A 22,933-nucleotide genomic window follows, 5' to 3' on the forward strand; every position below is an offset into this window, starting at 1 on the left:
GGGGTCTGGAGCCCTGGCTCTGCTCCCACCTGCTGGGACGAGACCATTGTGGCTGATGCGACTCAGTGTTACCTGTGCCTGCTCCCACACAGTCACTGGCTGTGACTGAGAAGCTGCCACTGGGGAAATGCTCTGTGAATGGGCCCTGACCACAGGCCGCTGCCTTTCATGTGTCTGTGATGCTGCGTGTTTGTCATCATGCAGGGAAGCTCCAGATCTCTGTCCTGGAAATACCATTCGAGGTTTTTTCTACCAGGTGACAGGCTAGGGGTCACACAGGGCGTAGATGTCCCACCCGGAACACCCCAGCTGTCTGATCTCCCATCTCCAGATTCACAGGGATCCTTAAGCTTAGATGGCTGAGACAGCCAGGAAGACCCACGTGGCCCACAGATGTAGCAGCTGTGTTTGGGGCACCTGAGACGGGCCCAGCCCTCAGTGGAAGCTGGCTGTATCCAGGGCACATTGGCCTGGTTTCAGTCTCTTCCAGCAGGGGTAAGGCAGTATAGCCACTGCCTGGCCTTTCATACTCAAGACTCTGGGAAACTGGCTTCCTCCTGCATGCACGGTCCAAGGACTCACTACATCTTCAAACTGACTTACTGGATTGTCTGATTATAAAAGTAATAAAGATTCATTTTAGAAAGCTAAAAATTTCAAAAAAAAAAAAAAAAGTAACCAGAAAAACACTTAACACCTTGACATATTTAGTTTGCCTTTTTACCTGTATTTCCATCAACTTCTTGTATCTCCCTGGCTCCAAAAACTGGCCCCCGACCTCTACCTGCCTGTCCTTGCATCCTGCTGCAGTGAGACCAAGTCTTGGAGTCCTGACTTGGTTCCGACACTGAGCACTGGCTGGTGGGGCAGCGAGGGTTAAAGGCCCCCTGGTCCCAGTGACGGAGCTGTGAGGACGACAGGAAGCCAACTTAGCATCTACTGCCGAACGAACGTGTGTGGTCAGCATGTGCGAGCGGCTACAGGAAGATGCCTTCCAGAACTGTGCCACACCGTTACATGGGATGGTACAGTAGAATGCACAGGTGGTGGATGGGGTTAGCTGCGGGCGGGGGTCATTTCAGAAGATGAGTTATCTCTGCAAAGCACAAAGAGCTGGCCCAGGGAGCTCGTCCAGCTGTGACTAACACAGAGGCAGCAGCAGCCCGATCCAGGCAGAGGGCTCTGTGGTCACACAGGCGCGTGCATGTCAGGAGTGCCGTGCCGAGCCCCAACACTGCACAGAGAAGCTGCACTGAGAAAGAAGCCACCAGGCCGTGCCAAGGTGTTTGCTGGCTTGGGGACCACAGAGTAATGTAGGGGCAATTAGGAACCCACCTCGGTCACGTTCTAGGTACAAATCTAACTCTCCCAAATGCAGCTCTGCTGTCCTGCAGCCTGTGTGCCCGGGTGTGCTGAACAAGGGAACCCAGATCCCAGATGTGGCTGAGCCCGATGACCTAAGTGACACCCTGCGGTGCTGGGGTCACCCTCACTGTACAGCCTGCTGCTAGGGTGTCTTACAAGGCTCTTGTGGGCTAGCTGTGGAGGAGATTGTTTTATTGACTATAAACCTAATGGAGCCAACAACAAAAATTACCACAGGAGTCCCGGAGTCGTGAGCGGGGGCCACACGCACGCTGCGGGTGACATCCGCTTGCACTCCTAGGGCTGCCCGAGTGAGGAACAGAGGCTGCTTATTTCTTAGCACACAGAAGCACTTCCATGCGTGTTTTTGTTTTTAGCGTGCATCGCTGTTGTTTAATCTGATAGCACTGCGGTGAGGGCTTCAATCTCCAACACAGCAGACTTGTTCCGATACAAAAGAAATTGCATTTATTTTACACGGCAGTATTTTAGTATTACACAGGAAAAGAAAGTTGAGCTGTCTCAAGAAAACAGTATTGTAGGAAATTACAGAAGAGTCAACATTGTGCTTAAAACTTTGGAATATAGTTTTAAAAAAATAGCACAGAAGTGAATATTGCAAGGTATGAACAGCCTCACATGGCATCTGTGAACAGAGAAACCCCAAAGCTCAGACCCCCTGGATGGGCTACAGCCGTGGGGAGAACCCGACATGGCCCGGAAACCTTCCACACCCTGTACCGTAAGCCTGGCAAGGAGCAGCGCTTTAAATGGTGAGTTTTAACAAGTGCCCTTGTGCTTACGTTTGGACCTGAGACAAGCTGACGGCCAGGGAACACACAGCTCAGTACGCAGTGCAGCGCGCCTGCCTTTCCCCAGTGTGCAGAGAGCAGCGCACACCCCGCAATCCCAGAGCCAGGCCTGTCCTCCCGCTCTGCCCCCCACCTCCTCCAGGCCAGGGGAAAAACAGCTCCACTGCTTTCCTCATGGCAAAAGCCAAGATGTGGCAGGAAAATTTTGCAGACAATCAAGAGCTGACTGCATGAATCTGCATTGTTCAATTCTGCTTTTCCCCTTGCCTAGCAGCATCTACCCTGGCAACTTTCTCTGGGTATCCTGACAGCTTTCTAAGGTATTGGGGTGCATCTTCTTCCGCAAATAGAGAATTAAATGTGCATAAGAGGTGTTCATTAGGGTCAGTCCAAAGAGAACTGTCCAGGAAGGAGAGGTTCAGAAAGCTACCGGTCCCAAGATACAAACAAATCTGAATTCTCATCTTATACCTTAAAACTAATATAGAAAGTACCTAGATTTGACATAAAAGCCTTACAGTACCAAATAGTTGTGATCACAAAAGCGTTTTTGAAATTTAAGTTCTGAAATTCTGGTTAGGTAGGAAATCTGCGTTCCACATTGAGAGGAGCTGAGTTTCTATGTACAAACCTTCACACCAACTTCCTAGATGGGGAACCAGTGCCCGGTGTGCCCGTGACCCACCCGGTGTGCTTTCTGGGTCTGGATGAAGCAGCCACCAGGCCTCGAGCCCAGGTATTAATCAAAAGCCTACCTAACATGCCTGTGCTTAACATCTATAGTACACATTGCAATCTATTTCTAAAGTGCCTATAAATATGCTTATGTAAATCAGCAATATAATAACAGGATTACAGAGATCCTTTCGTATAACATGGGAGAGAATAGGCCTAAAATTTACGTTGAAAGTACATTTATATCCTTAGATGATTTTGGAATGCAAGCATAAACAAGTCCAGTTCAATCCTATTTCAGAGAATTATTAGTATTAACAGTGCTAGAACAAAAAATCTTGCTTGTGCTTATTTAGGAAAAAGGCTGTTTTGAGATCCAGAAGTAGCTAATATTTAGAACCCCATGGAATGTCTCCAATTCTATAAAATATTAAGTGAAGCTTAGTTTTAATTATAAAGAAATTATGCAAATATTTAAAGTGATTATTAACCATTATTAAATCCAAAAATTCCATTAAAATTGTGGCTTATCAGAGTGGCAGTTCAAGAGGTTAAAAAGCAGAAACCTGGACAGAAGTCACTGATGTGACCAGTGAAGGGCCCAACCCCACTGCAGACGCAGCCTCAGAAGCTGCAGACACGAGGTCCATGGCATGCACACTTGACTGCTGCCTCTAATCAATCGGTGTGGCCGTGGGCCTGGAATAGGACACCAGGGCGATGGTGTGAAGATGCCCATTGCCTCCTGCCAGGGGACCCAGAGCGCACCGGGCACAGGAGCTGCCGCCACAACCCTGAGCATAAGCATGCGTGTGGCCGGGGGTCTGGCTTCCCTCCCTGCCTTCCTCAGGGCCTTCTCTCAAAGGAGGCACCAAGAACCTCCGCCAAGGCTCTTCAGATGTCCCCAGGCCGCCAGGGCAGCAAGGCGATGCCTCAGCCTCTTGCCCGCATCCGTTGGCCCTCTCTGCCTCACTGTTCTGCAGCGCCTCCTGTCACCTTCTTGGTTTGACCTGTTGAGTCTAAATTTCAGTAAGTGGGGAACCTTAAGCTGCTTTCTCATCCTGCACGGAAAGTTTTTACTAACCCTGTTTTCAAAGGAAGCCCATGCTCTGCCTTCTAAACCCAATGGATGTTTTGGGGACCTACACCTATGGAGCCCTGCAGACTTCAAGGAAGAATCCACGAGCCTCCCTTTTCCTAAACCACAAACTACAGCGACACCGAGGAGATGCGTCCCGGTGCTGGCAGGGCACAAGAAATGCCGCGGAAGCAGTCATGGACAGCTAGGGTGGAAGTTTCTCTCCAACTTGATGGTTCTCATCCCATCAGGCCACAGTTAAAGCTTCTGGATTCTCAACTGTCTTCTATAGAAGCTTTGGAGAAATGGCAGATACCCAACTAACGTGGTCCAAATGAAGAGGAGGAGGAAAATTTTGACAAGTGTTAAAAGAATTACTATTTTGTGCATTTGAGAGAAGACACATACAATGGATCGTGATTATCAGTGAATATTACACAAAATATCTGCTCCTGACTCAGCACTGAATTATTTCAACTGCCCCTGCATTTGCATAAAAACATCCATGCATCATACTGAATTCTAACCCACTTCTCACCTAAAGCCATTCTAATGCTTCATACAACCAAATGAAGCAGAATTAATCAAACCTATTAGATTCATTCCTAATTCCTATAGGACTTCTGTCTTTTAGCATTTCCATGCTAACTAAAACTATGTTTTTAAGATGTCAAATGTGGCTGCCTCCTAAATGCAATACCTACTTCCTAAACATTTTCTTCGGATTTGAAGAACAATTAAAAGCAGGGAAAATGAGGAACCCACCCAAGAGGCCAAGTCCATCTCCTTCCCTGGGCTCCCAGAGCCCTGGGTGCTGGGATTCGAGCCCCTGGCAGTGGGACTCGGGTCTCAGTCCACTGTCCCCCCACAGTCCCCTGCGGCGGAGCAAGCCGGAGCCGGAGTCCTCTCCACACAGGGCAGGTCTAGCTCGGCCCCGTTGTGAACAGTTATGCAGATTCTGGCCAACCCTGGAGGCCGTGCTGTCCTCCATCCCAGGAGTCAGGGCGCAGCTCTGGTCCAGACCTGGTGGTGGGCAAGAGGACCAGGGCACACCTGTCCCTGGGGCCGGGCAGGGACGCCAAGTCTTTCTGCAAAGGACTGGCTCTCTGGGAAATACAGTTGCCGTCACTCTGGGCAGCTCCTCCCACTGATTGAGATACTCTGTGGTCATCACTTTGCTGCTTTCAAAAGTTCCCAGTGAAATTAAGGCTGGGTCAAAATATGTGACAGCAGATGCTACATAGAAAGTATGTCAAGATACAAAAGAAAACTGCTAGTAAGAAAACGGTCTCAAGTGTAAGACTAATGTAAGGGGACACTCACTGGCAGACCACCAAACTGCTATGGTTGGCAGAAGGGCGGCAGAAAATATCCACAGCATTGGCAAAGGATCCATCAGACAAAAGTACAAGAGCTCGTGAGGGTCGGGGTGGCTCCCGGCACTCACACCGTGGTTTCTATGGTTTCGATCACTTCCAGGTCCGACTGCGAGGGCGACAGGAGGGTGCACTCGTCCGGCTCCCAGCTGCTCTCTGGGCTGTAATCCTCCTCTGAGCTCAGCTCTGCTGCCCCTTCCGTGTCCTCCTCGTCACATGACTCCACGTAGTGGGCCCCAATCGCGTTGATCCCCGAGTCCTCGGAACTGGAAGGGGAGGAACAGTGACCTCGCTTTGGTGTGTTGCTCGCGTCTGGAATTAAGGCATCGTGGGCAGAGAGCTCCTCGGGGCTCGGCCTGGGGGAGGAGGGGGGCAGCTGCTTCTGCACGTAGCACATCTTCCCGTTAATGCATTTCACCTGATAGTTGTCGAGGAAGAGATCGGAGATCATGCAGTATCTGGGCGAGTCGGGGGGCAGGGGAGGCTGGAAGACAGAAGCGAATTTCAGGAAGTGTTCGGTGAGCGACACTGAGATCTGAATGGTGTTTGTGGGTTCTCGGGGCCTCGCGGGAATCTCGGTGCTGGGGAGCTGCTCCACCGGGGTCATGGGCTGGTACACGTATTTGCCTGAGGGACACAAAAGACAGGGGTGAAGTCTGAGTGTGACACAGACTGCAGTGAGATAGCCCCAGTCATTTCCTTCTGCCGGCTGTGTTCGTCATTCACCTCTGCCCTAACCCACTTCAGGAGCACGCGCACATTACTCCCCTAGAAACTTCATGTCCTTCCCGGATTCTAACCATGAGCTGTTCTCATGCCTCTGGGGAAGGGCTGAATCCTCCAATCCTCCAGGCCAGCCAAGCTCCTGTCCAGATAACATCCACTGAGTTCCTGCCGTGCTGGGGCAGCATGATAAAAACATGGCTGTAAAATGGTACTATAAAATCATAATTCCATCTTAGTCTTTAATTAAAAGTTAATATATACATTTAAAAACCTGGAAGAACAGATGCCAATTTATCGCCAAAATCACAGAGGATATTCACTGTTTTGTTTCTATTTTTTGTTGGCAGTACTGAGAATGAAACCCAGGGCCTGGGACACGCATGTACCCAGGTCTGCCGCCCAGGCCCTGGGCTCACATGTCCTCCTCGGATCATGCGTGTTTAATAGGTGGTGGCGTCTGGGCTGGCCTGGTCCCTCCGAGACAGCACAGGGTAAGGTGAAGAGTCTCTCAGGACTCCGAGCGCATCCATGGCCTCGGGCAGAAGCGCTGCCACACTCCAGCACAGGGCACAGCCAAGCGCCCGAGCCCACACAGCTCCTTGGCCTCCAGCTGACCCGGCTCCCATGGTGAGACCTGTGTGGCTCGGCTGCTAACGCCTCAGTCCCGCTCTCTCCACTTCACACACAGCAGCGCCTCGCTTGTGCCAAGTGCCAAGTGGCTTTAAAATACAGGAAAAAACACCCCCCAGATCCTGAGGTAACAGTCACTATTGTGGGTGTCACCTTGGATTTGTCCTTAGACATGGACAGTTCATCTTGTGCACACACCTGTGGTGCAGAACCCTAGCTCCACTGGCATCCAGGTCCAGACAGTCCTATGCCGGGGTCGGGTGCTGTGTGCCCTGCGGGACACTGAGCAACACCCCTGGCTTCGCCCCAAGCATGAGAATCAAGCACAGTCCCCACCTCCTTCAGTGCCCCAGAAGGGAGCTGCGCCTGTCAAGAACATCTGATTCTCGGTGTCCTCTCAGGTATCTTTTTGTTGGCAAACCACTTTGCATGTTCGATTTCTCGGTCAGACTGAAAACCATGTGAATTGCGTTTGTAATGAAACTTAGGTGGTTTCTTTTTAAAAAAAAAAAATTTTTTTATGACGTCATGCTTGCAGGCAGGCGCTTATGCTGCTGAGCTAAATCCCCAGCCCCTTGGGCAGTTTTTTTATTTCACCTATCAATGTATTCATGGAAGAACAGCGACTTCGAGTCAGGAATGTGCCTGGTACCCCACACCACAAATCGTGCACCGGCAGTGACCTGTGAAAACCGAGTCAGCCAACCTGCAGTTTTTATTTCTGTTTCCTGATTCCTGAACCCAAACCAGACAGAAAAACCTTAGGTGTCACCATTTCTTTGTAATTAAGTTACTCTAGAACTATTTTTAGCTTCCTCCTGGAGTCCCACATGGGGAAGATACATTTAAAAGCCAGAATGTGTTATGCCTTCAGGCGCCCAGGTGTGCTTCCAAACCTGGACAAATGTCATGTGAGCCCCGCAGTGCCAAGAGAATGTGAGGGAGCCCACTCGCACCTGCCTGGGCTGCTGTGACGGGGTACACCAGGTGCCTTCATCCCTCTATAGCGGCAGAGGCGCACACAGAACAGGATGCTGCCTCTAAGCCTCTAAGTGGGAGCAGAGAGCAGGACGCGGTGCCTCCCTGCACACCCTGGGCCCCAGGAGTACAGTGTGCATGTCTGGGCCTGTGCTGGAGTGGACACCTGGGGAATGGCCCTGTCCTGTCCACAGAACAGTGAACAAAATGACTGGCATGAAATCTGCTCTTTCCGCTTCGCGGCCTGAGCTCAGGGGGGTGCAGACAGCAGGCACTGAAGACAGGTGCTGCAGAATGCACCAAGCCCATTCACCCACAGCTGGTCCCGTCGCAGCCGGAGGGCGGTCCTGGCCGTTGGTCCGACCTCCCAGAACCGTCCTCAGTCCCAGAAGGCGCAGGACTGTGGGCTGGAGCGGAGGCAGGAAGCGAGCCGGCCGCCCCATTCTCCCTCCCTAACCCCTTGCCCCACTCTTCCCTCCTCCTCGGCTGCTTCCTATTTCCTTTCGTTCTTTCCCCTGGTGCCTCCACCTTGCTCGCTCCTTCACTGGCCCCTCCTCCAAGGCTTTTGACTCTCGGAGACTGGTGGCATGGGATGGACGCTGGGTCACCACTACCACCACTCGGACTCTGGCGTGGTGGCATTGGAGGTAATCAGGTTCACACGGCAGCTTCCGCACTGGCCTGGCGTCCTAAGCGGAAGAGGAGGAGGCAGAGCGCCCTCTCCTAGTGAGGACTCACGCCGAGTGCCCTCCCTGGGCACTGGCTCTACCAGCACCTTGGTTTTGGACTTGCTGGCTTCCAGCTGGTGAGCACTATTCACCGCTCAGGCCTCAAGTCTGACTTCGCAGCAGCGTGGTCTGAACCAATCCAGATGTGCAGCGAGTGAGAGGCAGCTGAAGAGGAGGACGTGCCCTGCACCCCGGCTTCCCTCTCCTCATGCGAGGTGTGCCCACTAAATGTGCTCACTTGGAAGGAGGGGTCAGGCCCCAAATCTGGGAATACAGACACCCACATAAACAAAGTTTAGTATCCACTGCTCTAATAGAAAGGACTATGTAATGCTGTTAAGGCTTAAATATGGCTGTCCCCCTAAAGCTCACAAGCTCACGGTCAGACCTTCTGGGGTGACTGAATCGCGGATATGTGGTACTGGTTTAGTCACTGAAGGGTTTCACTGGCTGCACCATCGGAAGGGGAGCCTGGAGGGAGCTCCGAGGCCTGTGCACATGGCCTGAAGATGTGGATCTAACCGTTCTCCCTCAGTCCTGCCACGGCTCTTCCAGTCCGCTGCTCCATGAGTGCTTTGTCCCCTGTGATGCCCCTGTGCCGCGCCACCCTGCCCCAGAGCCAGTCAACTCGGGACTGAGACCTCTGAGCTAAAGCCCTTTTCTTCTCTACCATGTGGGTGTGCTAGCAACGAGAAAGTAACCAAGACCAAAGCTGTATCGTTTGATTTGCTTAGAAACACACTAAGTTTTAAAATTATGCCTGGAGTACTTAACATGTATAAGGTCCTGGGCTCCATCCCCAGCACCACAAAAATAGTTTACAACGTTCATATCAAAGCTCTGCTTTCTACTCAAGGGTGAGCATTTTGCTTCAGTCCCCGGTAACTTCTGCCCTGCAGTGCACTGTGCCGCCGACCTGTGCTCTCAGCAGCAGCTCCCAAGCACAAGACCCCGAGTTCGGGTTCCTGGACTCAGAATAAAAGGTGCTAAGGCCAGCAAGGACTGAAGCAAAGGGTTTACGGTCAACTGGCCAGGAAGTTCCACAGCCGCTATACACTCTGAACAACTGGGCTCCTTAGAAGTGGGTGTGAACTTTCGGAACTTAAAGCTTCAAAGCAAAGATACCACATTGAAGGTTTAGAGGAACGTAGAGCAGTGAGATTAAAATAAGGGTCTAGCTGCCATCTGACCCAGAAATTCCACTCCTGGGAACAGATCCAGGGACTCCGAGAGGGATCCACACACTCACGTTGTAAAGCAACCCAAACGTCTGTCAACAGGTGACCAGATGAACGAGCACTCCTATGAATTAGGCCTTCAAAGGAAGGAAATTCTGACACAGGATGAATGCTGAGGGTCCCTGCTGAGGGAAGCAGGCCAGTCCCAGGTGACCGCTGTGTGGCCCCTCTTATTTGAGGGGCCAAAAGCAGCCACATTCATAGAGATAGAAAGGAGAAGGGTATTTTCCAGGGCTGGGGCATAAAATTTTTGTTTAACCAGAAGTGTGCATTTTGCAAGAAGAGTAGCAGAATTAGATGGTTGTGACAGCTGCTCGACAGAAATTAATTTACAGCCACTGGATCATACATTTTAAAATGGTCAGGGTGTAAATCTCATGTGAATTTTTATTGCTATTTCAAAATCTCTTTAAAAGGTGGCATAATTTATTATATTAACAGACTGTGAAAAACACTTCATATGCTCCAGAATAAATGAAGAATCTTACAACTCAGTAAGGAAAAAGAAAGTTTTAAAAAATAGAGGCGTGGCTGTCCCCCCAGAGCAAGGTGAGGGGCCCTTGTGGTAATGGAATGCTGAGTCTTAACTCTGCAAGCATTAACACTTGGTTGTCACACTCTATGGGGAGTACTTGGTAAAGGGCACATAGGAACTCCGTGTGTACCTCAAAATTATGTGTGAAATCTACGCTTTTCTGAAAATAAATATTTAAAGCAATGAGGGAGAAAAGCTCTACAGAAATCAGGTTGTATACCAGGTGGGACCCCCAGGGGACACATTCCACAATAGGAGAGGCTGGTGAACTTTGAATACTGCTTGATGTGGTATCTGCCTCAGTTTCTCCACTGTAAAGTCCCTGTTTTTTAAGAGAGATTTTGGAACCATGAAAACCCTGTTTCTCTTCATAGTGCCACTCACTGATTTTAGCAAGCGTAGGTGGATCTTGTTTGCAAAAACTGTTGCTGTGGCATTTGTCACAATCAACAGAGTGTTTCTAGGTCTAGCATTCCTATATTTATTAACTGGCATTCTATGTAACCACTAACATTCTATGTAACCATCCCTTCTCCTTCATTTAATTTCTTCAATGACTTACATGAGCATAGATTCATATTTTATTCAGTGGGTTGCTACTCATTATTCGCATTTATTGTATTGTTTAAAGTGTCCTAGACTTTGCTTTTGGGGTTTACCATAGTTTGGATCTTGGACACCCCACTAAAGCCTGTTCATTGAAAGCTTGATTTCCAGTCCATGAATGCTACTGGGAGATGGCAGATCCTTTAGGAGGTGGCGCCTGCTTAGGTACCTGAGGTACCCTTGAAGGAGACTCTGCCACCCTGGGTCTCCCCTCCCTCCCCTTTTGACTTCCCAGTTCCAAGAAGCCATCAGCTTTGCTCAACCATGTGCTCCCACCACAGTGTTTCTACTTTGCTATGGCTACAGAGCCAACTGCCATGGAACAAGCCCCCTGCAACCATGAGCCAAAAGAAACCTCTCTACCAAGTTCATTACTGAGGTATTCAATCACAGTTACAAACAGTGCTCCTTAAAGGTAACAATTGTATCCTTTCAACAGGCCCCCATTTAGTCCCAAGATTTCCTTACTTCCTGGTACCAAAAGACATTATTGGCTTATTTTTACTTTTCCTGCCTCAGTCTGGGAATCTGCAATTTCTCAAGGGGCCTTAACTTAATAAGAATTATATTCTTAACCTTGTTCTTAAAAATATTCCTGGAAGGGGATCTTAGTTTGCTAACAACACTTCAAATCAATCACAAATTTGGAAAACAAAGAAAACAAAACACTTCATTATAACATTTAATGCCCATTAAATGTATATTAAAAGTTAATGGGTTTGAGGGTTATATTTATTTGAAATCTTTTTGAAGCAAGTTGAAGCCATCTCATCATGTAAAAACGTTAACTCGGGCTGGGGATTTAGCTCAGTGGCCTAAGTGCCTGCCTGGCAAGCATGAGGTCATGAGTTCGATCCCCAGTACCAAAAAAAAAAAAAAATCTAAAAACGTTAACTCAAAATGTATCAAAGACTCAAATGTAAGACCTTAAAATTATGAAATTACTAGGAGAAACACTTCAGGACATTGGTCTGAATAAAAATTTTCCTGACATAACCTCCAAGCACAGGAAACAAAAGGAAAAATGACAAATGGAATTATATTAAAATTTTAAAAAATGCTCTAACCATCAAAGCACAGCATCAGCAATGAAGAGACACTCTACAGAACGGGAGAAAACAGATGCAAACTATTTGGGGAATTAATGCCTAGAATATATAAGAAACACAAACAACTCAATAGCCAAGAAAATGAGAGAACCCGAATGACCTTTAAAAATGAGCAAGTGACCTAAACAGACATTTCTTAAAAGAATATACTAAGTAACAAACAGTACATGCTCAGCATAACTAATCTTCAGAGAAATGCAAACGAAACTGCAATGAGAGATTACCCCAGGCAGGATGGCCAGTTTCCAGAAGGCAAAAGACAACTAATATTGGTAAGGATGTGGAAAGGGAACGTTCGTAACACTGTTGGTGTGACTGCAAAGTAATACAGCACGGCAGAAAACGGAGTTGGGGTGCAGCTCAGTGGAAGAGCACCTGCCTAGCATGGGCAGGACTCTGAGTTCAATGTCCGGCATCCAAACACAAGCCAGGAGACAGGCGAGTGGCACATGCCTGTAACCTCAGCACTCAGGGAGCTGAGGCAAGAGGACTGCCACAAGGTCACGGTCAGCCTAGGTTACATAGTGAATCCAGGCCAAGCCTGTTCACGCCCCATCCTGAAACACAAAGCAAAACAACTAACTGGAAACTGAGCTACCACAGGATCCATTAATCCCACTACTGGGTATATATTCAAAGCAAGGGAAATCAGAACAGTGATTTCTGCATTTATTACAGCACTACTGCCAATCCTCAGAGATGGAATCAGCCACCAACTGGTAGGTGAATGGATAAAGAAAATGTGAGACACACAGATCAGAACAGTATTCATCCATAAAAAAATGAAATTCTGTCATTTGTAGGACATGAATGGAACCATGGGACAATACGTTAAGTGAAATAAGGCACAAAAGTCAAACAGTGCATGTCCTCATTTATATATGAAAGCTGGAGAGTTGACATCAGAGCACAGAACTACGGGAAGGGTGTTGGGGGACAAGAGATGGAGGGTAGCTGGTCAGGAGGAAAAACTACATTTTTATAGAATGGTAGACAACTAGAGACGACCGCAATTAAATGACCAGCTCAAAACCATGCCAGAGTGGCTTCTGAATGTTCCCGAAACGAAGAAATCCTAGGTGTTCCAGTTGCTAGGCGTGACAGTTGTTACTATACATGTATTGAGCTGTCACACTGTAGTCCATGAATGTACAATTACATATCAATTTTAAAACATTTTAAATTTACTATTAATTTTTTTGAAAGGAGTCAAATCACTTTCTAAATAAACTGATTTTACAACATCACTAAGATCACACACAAAAATGTGATCAATAAATGAAAAAATTTTAAACATCTCTTTTTGGAGCATCAAAATCACTAAATAATTCCCACTACTCTATTTTTGTTCTGTACCTGGAATCAAAATAAGGGCCTTGCAGTTGTCAGGCAAGCACTTAGGCCACTAAACTGAATCCCTGGCCCCAACTACTCTAAGTCTTGATTCATAATACTTGATTTTTCTTCCTTTGGTATTTGGGGGTAGCGTATTATATGACACCAAGATGATTTATGTTCTCATCTTGGTCCTTTGGTTAGAAAAGAAAAAGAAGTGAAAACAGTTGTTACACCCTCAGGCCCACACAGCCAGGCAGGTCAGTTCTGGGCCCAGAACTGGACACCCTGTGTTCTTGCCTCAGAAGGACATAGCCGCGCATTAGTGAACTGGTGCAGACCAGTGCCGCGAACCTCTGAGAGCTTGTGTCAGTGACACAAGCAGCCGCTGAGGCCTGTGAGCCACCGGCACAGCACCACCGTTCCGGGGACACCTGCCGGACCCACGCTGTTGCGCTCTGACATTCCAGCCGGTAGCAGCGTGATGGTGTCGTGTAAGACGTTTCTGTCGGTCATGAATCACGAAGAGAAGAAAACAAAGTAAACTGAATCAACTGATGCATGCTCATAAGCTACTCTATAAAGCTTGCTGTGTATTTTAATTCTTAAAAAAGATCCTGTGGGCAGGAAAGCAGCTTTGTGCTTCTGCAGATGGGTCCAAGAGGAGAGTGGCCCAAGGTAAACTACATGTGGCTTAGTTCTTTAATTTTTATAATGTGAATCATACTGTTTATTCCCAAGGGCACTCCTCAGTATTTTGAAAGAAATGCTGAATACTTTACAGTTTATATGATGTGCGTTACGTAGTATCAAGTTACAAACTAAAAAAGCAGAAGGACCTAGTTTTTATTATAACCAATAGTTTTCGGGTTTTCTTCCCTTTCCCCTACTGGTGGTCAATACACCAATATTTTGTACTTTGACCTATGAGAATGCGTATTTCCCAGTATCTCGAGGTCTCCATCAAGCAAGATCCTCATTTCTTCCCTGCAGAACGGTGAAGTCCTTCAGTGCAATGGAGCGGTACTAATGAGAAGCAGATCCGAGGAAGACAGAGCAGGTTCATCTGCTCATTTTGCACGCAGTTGCTGAGTATCTACCATGTTTATATTACAGATCCAATGCCACAGGGAAATGAAGTGCCATATGTATTCTTACTTCCAGACGCTTTCAAATTCAGAAAAAACAAAAAATAAGCACGGAAGTTGAGTAAACCATAGGAATGTGTGTGCCAGGGTGCTCAGCAGGCAGCAGGACGGGGTCCAGGCTTCCGTGGGGGGTTTAACCTGGCTTTGTCAGGAGCTATGCAGTGGGACAGCAGGAAGCAGACCTGCTCCCAACTGGCCTCCAAAGTGGGGCTACCGTTTGGCACTGGGGATGCAGGAGCTGACCAAGAGCACAAAGGAGGATGCGGGCCTCAGGCTGAAGCAGGGAGCAGGGGGCAGAGTGTGGGTACCACAGTGAGCTGCAGAAGAACAGCAAGAGGCAGACAGAACAGAGAATGGCAGTCTTAGCCTGGTATGCATGTCCTGACAGACCAGAGGAGAGATGGGGGACACCAAACATGTCATCACATGAACCTGTGGACACAGCCGCTCCTGTTAAAAGGAGGCCCAAGCCCCTTGCTGGACCACAGAATGCAGCACCATCCTGAGACTCTAACTCCAGCCAAACAGGCCGCACTGGGCCAGGGACTCTCTTAGGTTTCTGCTTCCAGTTAAGTGGCCAAATAAGGGCTTCATTCAGTGACCATCTGTACTTTCCATGTGAACTGGAGAGTCCCACTTACCCCCCCCCCCCGCTGCTGTTCTGCAGGGCTTGTGGGATACAATAATTGGGGAGAAAAAGCAGAGGCAAGGGAGCCTTTCCCAGGATGGGTCACTGGGGGCGGCCTGAAGCATGAAAGGCTATGTTCAGAACAAGGATGGCTGCTGGCAGGGCACAGAGAAACCCACACAGAATGCCACAAGGGCCTGCAATCTGCAGCGCAGGATGGAAATGGGATGGGGGAGAGGAGTCAATGGGAAATTTAATACTGTCCCATCCCAAGATGAGCTCAGATGCATAGAGGTGATCCTTCTAATTTTTGTTAGGAATGTATTCTCTCTGATATTTTAAGATAATAAGCCTTGACCTTTTATGCATTTTATGAGACCATTTCAGCCTCCTAACTTTCCCTGAAAAATCCTACTCATGGGCTGATTGGCGAGACTGGGAAGTTGATGTCTAAAACTGAAGTCTCAAAACTTTATTTGGGAACAAAGAAATCCCACTGGGTGACAGCAAAAGCAGAACCTGAGCTGAAGGTTATGGCATGCTTCCTGCCTCCCCCAGCTCAGGCAGTAGAGTCCTACAGATCCCAGCCACATTATTAGCAGCCATTCACTCACCTGGGGGACAGACCTGCTGACAGAAGGAAGGAAGACTGAAGACAGTGGCCACATTTAACTGATCTGGGACAAAGAGTTCAGAAATTCACAAGGAAATGAAGCTAAATACAAACTTACCCAAGAAAGGATCTCAAAGCATTTAAAATGTCTGTGCTTAAGCATAAGGACTCACAGCAGGAACTCAAGAAGTTCTACCAATTTTTAAAATCATAACTTTGTTAAAGGTTATTTTTGTAAGTAACAGGTTTGTTCATTATGTAACAGTTTTATTTTCAAGTTGATACAAACTAACACAGCACTCAGGAATGACATTTTAAAATAATCAGCCACAATAGTAATGTAACAATTCTAAATCTCCAGGAGATGTAGCTTGACACCAAATCAGCAATGCTTACACACATGAATTACAGGTGTGATATAATACAAACACACTTATGGTTGTTTTCTCCAGTCAGCTGTAATAATTACTCCTCATTTCTCTCAGATCCGTAGTTTGGTCAGCCAATTTCAAAACTGATACCACTACAGAAGAATTAAGGGTTAAAACCTACCAAATTTTGTATCTAACAGCTACATGGCATCTCTAGTTCACTGTGCTTTAACTACTGTTAAGTGGGAACAAGGAGGCTTGGGTGATGGCACCAAAATTCAACATGAAACCTTCTTCTTGGGCTACTTCATCACAGTTATCAGGACATAAATTCCATGCAACAGCAAAAAGGGAAACAGAGGGGCGGGGATCAGGGTCGAGGAGACTGCATCAACCAGGTGTCAGTGTACAGCCTGTCGGCTCCAAACATCCCCTTGCATGCCACAGGCCCTGCCATAATGGACAGAATCCCTCTTAGCCTGTTTCCAGCGTTCTTTTTCTAGGGTGGTGGCGGAAACCGCAGAAGGAAGGGCTGCTGCAAGTGTGAGGGGCTGGCGGTGTTCCACCAGCTGTGCACACACAATATGCAACCTCGGGCACAGGCCTGGCCTAGTGACACCCTCCCAGGGCCTCTCCACACAGAAACTTGCATTCCAATGGCTGCTCCCCATACCAAGCTCCGCCCGTGATCTACTGAGCTGCCACCCATAGCCTGCCCACAGGCTCCTTCCTGCACACTAAGCGGCTGAGGGCCAGGACAGCTGTGCAGAAACGCAACCTTTCTGCTACCCTGTGGGCTGAACTGACTTGTTCCAATGAGGTGTGAATCCCAGGATTGGGGAAGGGACCTCCTTCCCAATGTGTCCTCCCTGGGGTATTCCAGGGCCCCAGCAAACCACACACATTCCCTCGTATCTGACGTCACTTTGCCCCATATAATCTGCTATATGGTTTCTTTCTCCTGATTGGATTCGAACTGATTCAGTGACAATATACAGAATTTCACATAGGCGGTGATTTTCTTACTATCCACTGAGAGAAATCAAGTAGTTTGTATATTGGCAACCTGTATTATTAAACAATGTCTTGTATTAAAATGTAAGCCGTTCTGATGTGTAAATTGGGAGGCTGACAATTTTAACAAGTTTAGTATTAACAGAGAAGATTTTAAAAGAATGTATTATAAAATCTATTTTTTAAAAATATGGCCTTTACTACTTGAATATTTCGGTATTAATCACTATTGTCAAAAACAGCTAAGAAAACCAAACAGAGCTCACTGAATATCCTTGATTATTTCCCCCCAAAAGGTATCTGTCTGTCTAAAAATGCTTGCCCTGAAAAAAACAGGCAGGGGAAAACTGTGACTCCAGCCTTCACAACAGCTGCACGCACACACACATTCCTCATTCCAGAGTGAAGTCTTCAGCCCAGTGGCTTGGGTCCATTCAGTGGCTTTATGAATGACCGCAGCACGCAGAGGCTGGCCAAGGACAGATGGCCTCTTCCACAGAAGCTGGAAAAGCTGCCCGGGAAGAGAACAATGGTGCGGGACAGGGAGAAAGCAAGCCTGCCTGGAACGCAGAAGGCCCAGTCAACCCTCCAAGAAAAGGAATCCCAATCCACATGCAAGTTCCAGGCAAAACTGAAGCAGCATTTAAGACAAACTTTCAACTCAGCTCTGTAATGGGCACCAGGAGTGCTGTCCGTGCTGCGGGGTGAAAACTGGTGACTACAGCAGACACCTTTAGCAGTGAGATTTGGCAATAGGAAAACGCAGATTTTCAAGGCCAAATAAGACCCTGTTCCTGTGCTGAGGCTTTAAAAATTACCACTTCAAGAGATAGGGAGGAGAAGGCTCCGATGGTATTAGTTATGACCCTTGCAGAGAAACAAAGCCACCAGCCCACCGCAGAGAGGAAGATGTGGGCACACTTGCAGTGGCTACGCCTGGGTTAATCCAAGCAAGCAAAACCACCCTGGGAACTGTCTCACTGTTCAGGCAGTGGAGCTCAAAGAGGGCCACTCTGGTCTTGAAAGAAGCACAGCAACTGGGGGATTAGGAGAGGAAGCTGCTAGTAAAGAACCAAACAGGATTTCTGTGAATCCTCTGCAGAGCATGATCCTAAAACACCTGGTGAGATCTTCTTGATGATTTCAAAGGGACTAAAGAGGCTTTTATTGCTTCTGTTGGAAAAGAGGCCACATTCTATTCAAAACAAGTATCTTGGAGAATTCATTCATTAATGCTCATAACTCAAAATCTGTAGTTTTCCTATAAAATTCTAAAGGTTTACAAAATGATGTGATAAAGGCAGGAGTGAATTTTAAGGACACAGAGCGCCTCCCAACCACGAATGGGCTTCATCCAATCACCTGTGGGCCTGAACAGAGCCAAGAGACTGGCTTTCCAACAAGAGGAAAATCTGTGGCCTAATGCCTTTGGATTTCATCTTTCTCATCAACTCTCCTGGCTCTCCAGCTTGCCATTCTCCGTAACTTCCAAGAGCCAATTCCTTGCAATAAACCAACCAAAAAATGTTCCCATTCCGTAGCTGTCTCTCTTCGTTGTATTAAATTATTTATGTACTCTGCTGTCAGCTTTTTGATTTGATGTAGTCCCTTATGTTGATTCTTGATGCATCTCCTTATGGTTCTGTTCAGGAAGTGCTAGCTCATGCCTGTGTCTTGAAGAGTTTTACCTATCTTGTCTTCCAGTGGGTTTTGCTGGCTCTGCTTTAACGTTTAGATATTTGATCCGCTTTGATTTTAGTACATGATGAAAGGTGTGGTTCGACAGTCAGTCTTCTGACATGAATAGCCAGCTCAAAGTTATCAGAAAACAGTGAAACAGAACTTTTACAAAAGTGCAGAGGACCAACAGATGGAGGGAGGAGGAAGAGGTGGAGAAAAAATTAAGATGCGTTCTGTACATAACAACTCCACGGGAGGAATGCGATCATTCTGTGCTGCAAACAGGCACCAATGAAAACAAACATCCCAAATCTTACTTGAAAGAGTCAGCCAGTCTCTTCTCTTTTTCTTCCTTTTCTCCCTCTTCCTCTTCTCTCCCTCCCTCCTCTGTTTCTCTGGAAACAGTGACTAATATGACAGTGACTCATCTGATTTGCAACAGCAATATAATCAAATATCACCAACTTTAACTTCCACTAGTGAGCAGGAAATGGGCCAACTTTTTGGTTTAGTTCTCTTTTCCGTGGATGAGACGACTCACAAAAGCAATCTTCTACTTCAGCTTAGCCTCAGAGCAGCAGGCAAGGAACAGCACTGAGGAGCCCCCATCTTCCTTCCTTCAGAGTCAAACAGGCCTATGTGCTATTTATTCTAAACTGATTGACTTCTATAGCTACATCGAGTCCAATTCTCCTGTAACAAAATGATAGAATTCCACATACTCATAGACTGTCCTTCAGGTATTTCCACTAGGATTTGCTATTAAAGATTGTCAGCATGATTTTTTTCCCACTTTCATTGATTACTAATACTAAAGATCATTTTTAGTATCAATTTTTAAATACGTTATTCTTTGTGCAATTTCTTTTGGGCTGTGACATTAAAGACCAAACTACATTCTATCTTGGGTCCCAAGTCAACATGGTAAAGTCAAATTAAAATAATGTTAAAAATATTGAGTATGGAAAGTTATTTATTTTCAAATATTTCCTTTAGGTAATTTGAGTTTTACACTAGGAGTCACGTGATTCTATTTCAAATTCCATGTCCCTTTTCTAGTTATATGATTCCTAAACAGCCCAAGGTTTTCCACAGAAAATGGCTATCTTGGAGACGGGTGTAGAAGTAACAATTGTAATGCAGTGTGGTGAGAATCCGACAAGATTACGTAACATATAGTCCAGAGGAGAAAGAGGACAGGAATCAGCTGCAGGATGGGCAGCAGGGCCCAGAACGATGGCCGGAGGTGATGGAGGGCAGTCTGGGCTGCGGCTTGCCAAGGCTGGAACACCCAGGCATTCCACACAGACTGCTGCACAACACACAGAGGTGCCTAATGGCAAGGATTTTCAGAAAATTAAAGTACTTTATTGTGGCTGGAATGGACAGTTAACTGTAAAAAGAAAGAGTCCAGTGAGACAGAGACCATGCCACATTTTACAGACTGGATGTGAAGTTATTATCCAGGAAGAAACAGGGAGTCACTGGAGGCTTTTAAGTGAAGAGCGAAGATGTCAGAGCATATTTGTATTTTAGAAAGATCACTGTCAGGGTCAGGAAAATGACTGGGGTTGCTGGAGGGAAATTAATAAGTCTGAGTTAAGGCAAGGGAAGGAGGTTAGAAAAGGATTAATTCTGTAAGACTTGCTAATTTGAAACATTAAAAAGGGAAAAATAACCAAAGATGATTTCCATATTTCTCACTAGGACAAACAAGTATCTGGCAGTGTCATTCATAAGGGAAAATAAAAGTAATCCCACATCTGGGAAAGATGGAGTAAAAGAGACCAGAATAAACAACAAAGTACTGGACACAAAATAGTAATTTTTAAGACCCTGGACACTGCAGACCAATAACCTCTGCAGAACAGAAGACAAAAGGAGCCTGCAGTTCTGGCGCCGTTCCCTGGCCGCCACCACGGGGGAGATGAGCCCAAGCGAAACTCAAAATGCCCTAGGAAATGAGAAGACCAAGGACTCGGAAGTTACGGTGCCCTGGAGGAGGCTGCTGCAGAGATAGAGAAGCCCGGTACCCACAGGGATTCTCCTGAATATTCAGCAGCAAAGTAATGAGCACACGCAGGAAACTAACAAATGGTGCCATCGTCACGAGAGTGCTTCCCACCCGGCAGATCAGAAAACGTGTAACTCCCCCAGCCATGGCAGACGGTACCCAGGTGGGTCTTCCCAGGGTGGTGAGGAAAAACACACCCTATAGTGGGAGTTTCCCCTGACCCATCAAGAAAGCACAAAGGCAAAATCAAAAAGGACCCAACTATTCTTATTAGCTGCGTTCCAGAGCAAAGCTCAAGAATACTTACAGGAATACAAAAATATCCATTAGCCAACAAGGTGAAAGTTACAATGCTAGCAAACAAAGATTAAAAGCACATCAAAGGAAGAAAATACGCATAGAATGTGGGAAATATCAATTAATTAAAATCCACTCAGAGCTGACACGGATGTTAAAATTAGCAGAGATAACTAAAACAACTGTAACTATAACCCATATGTTTAATACATTCAGCAGAGGCTGGCATGACTGAATTTCTGCATGCAGAAGAAAGGAGACACCATGCCATTATGAAAATTAAAAATGAATCACAGAACATAAGAACAAGAAGACTCTTAGAATAAAACAAAGAAATCTTTCCGACCTTGAATTAGGCAATGTTTTGTTAGCTCTAACACCAAAAGTATACAATAAAGGAAAAATAAACTTGACTTCATCGAACATATCCATCCTTTATACTTCAAGAGATGGCATGGAGAAGGTGAAAAGAGAACTCACAAAAAGGGAGAAAATATGTGAAACTCAGGTATCTAGTCAGGTGCTGTTACATTTTACAGTACATAAGAACCCTTCCAATTCAACCAAAAGAAGAAAATCTAATCTTTAAATGGGTAAAGGATTTGAATAGACATTTTTTTTTCTAAAGGAGAAACACAAATACCCACTAAAAATGCCCAGCATCATTAAGCTATTAGGAACAAGCAAATCAAAACCACGAGCTGCTGCTTCACTACAATGACTATAATAAAAAAAAAAACAATAACAAGAGTTAGCAAGAACTGGAACCGATGCATCACTGATGGGGCTGCAAAATGGTAGAGCTGCTTAAGGAAAGTATTCTGCAGTTGCTTAAAAAGTTAAAAATACAGTTACCATATGCCCCAGCAATTCCTAGAGAATTGAACAGATATCCATAACCCATGCACAAATACTCATACCTATAGTCTGTCAACAGATGATGAGCAAACACAGCACATCCTGCAGTGGAGTATTATTCAGCCACAAAAAGGAGCAAAGTACAACACAGACAAGCCGTGAAAACATCATGCTTAAGAAATCAGTCACAAAGGGGCTGGGGGTTTAGCTCAGCGGCATAAGTACCTGCCTTGCAAGCAGGCGGTCGTGAGTTCGATCCCCGGTACCAATAAAAATGAAAGATAAAAAAAAAAAAAAAAAGAAATCAGTCACAAAAATAGATGAATGAAAATGTGTAGATCAGATGCGTTCGAGCAGATAGGAAATAGATCAGTGGTTGCCCAGGGCTGGAAGCACAGCAGGCGGGCCTGGAAGAAGGGGGTTAGCTAATAGTGTGTGGAGAGTTTCTTTTAGGAGGATGAAAACAGCCTGGAATTAGGGATGACGGCTGTGATGAATATATTAAGTCTGAGTGCACTAACACCCACTGGCTCTGTGCTTTAACAGTGACTGTTACGGTAAGTTATACCTAAATTTATTTAAAGTAGAACTTAAAAGAATACAGAAAGAAACCTCCTTCTACCCATAACTCCGTGCTTCTTCGGGAATCTCTTGTTGCTGTGTTTAGTTTCTAATCTGTTTCTAATCTTGTAAAATCTAAAAGAAATGAATTACCAGGATATAACATTTTTAAAAAGACATAAAATCCAAGCCTACATGTTTTTCAGTTGGTGTCAATAAATATGAAATTACTCTTTGGAAAATACCTCAGTGAGAAAGGAAAATGTATTGTTCAAAGCCGCCAGAGTGAAAACAGAGAGTGACCAATGAAACGGTAGATAAGAAGCCCCGAGCCCTCCCTCCTCCACCAACATCACTCAGCAGTGATTTGCGGCAAATTACCTTCATGCGAAATCCAGAAAGCTAGTGAGACTGCACCCAGAGCAAAAGGGGACCAGCCCCACTGGAGCGGCAGCAGGGTCAGAACTGGCCAGCTGAGCCAGGCCGGGTCTGTGGTCCAGCTCCCTCGCAGTTTCCTCCAGGACAGGCAGGGCCTCCCCAGGCCTGGCTTCTGTCTTT

General features: G+C 46.5%; 1 protein-coding gene across 1 annotated transcript in view; it reads right to left on the bottom strand.

Annotated features, from left to right (window-relative positions):
• Positions 1-1,807: 1,807 nt before the first annotated feature.
• The window catches only part of CUNH3orf70 (chromosome unknown C3orf70 homolog), a 62,612-nt gene continuing 41,486 nt past the window's right edge, over positions 1,808-22,933 (bottom strand). Inside the window, exon 2 of the mRNA XM_063261178.1 lies at positions 1,808-5,933. Within this exon, the coding sequence (XP_063117248.1) occupies positions 5,374-5,933 (560 nt within the window). The 3' untranslated portion in view covers positions 1,808-5,373. The remainder of the gene's footprint in view (positions 5,934-22,933) is intronic.

Source organism: Cavia porcellus, unplaced genomic scaffold (assembly GCF_034190915.1).
Source record: "Cavia porcellus strain 051 isolate PalLab524CR breed Dunkin Hartley unplaced genomic scaffold, mCavPor4.1 scaffold_14, whole genome shotgun sequence".
Taxonomy (NCBI): domain Eukaryota; kingdom Metazoa; phylum Chordata; class Mammalia; order Rodentia; family Caviidae; genus Cavia; species Cavia porcellus.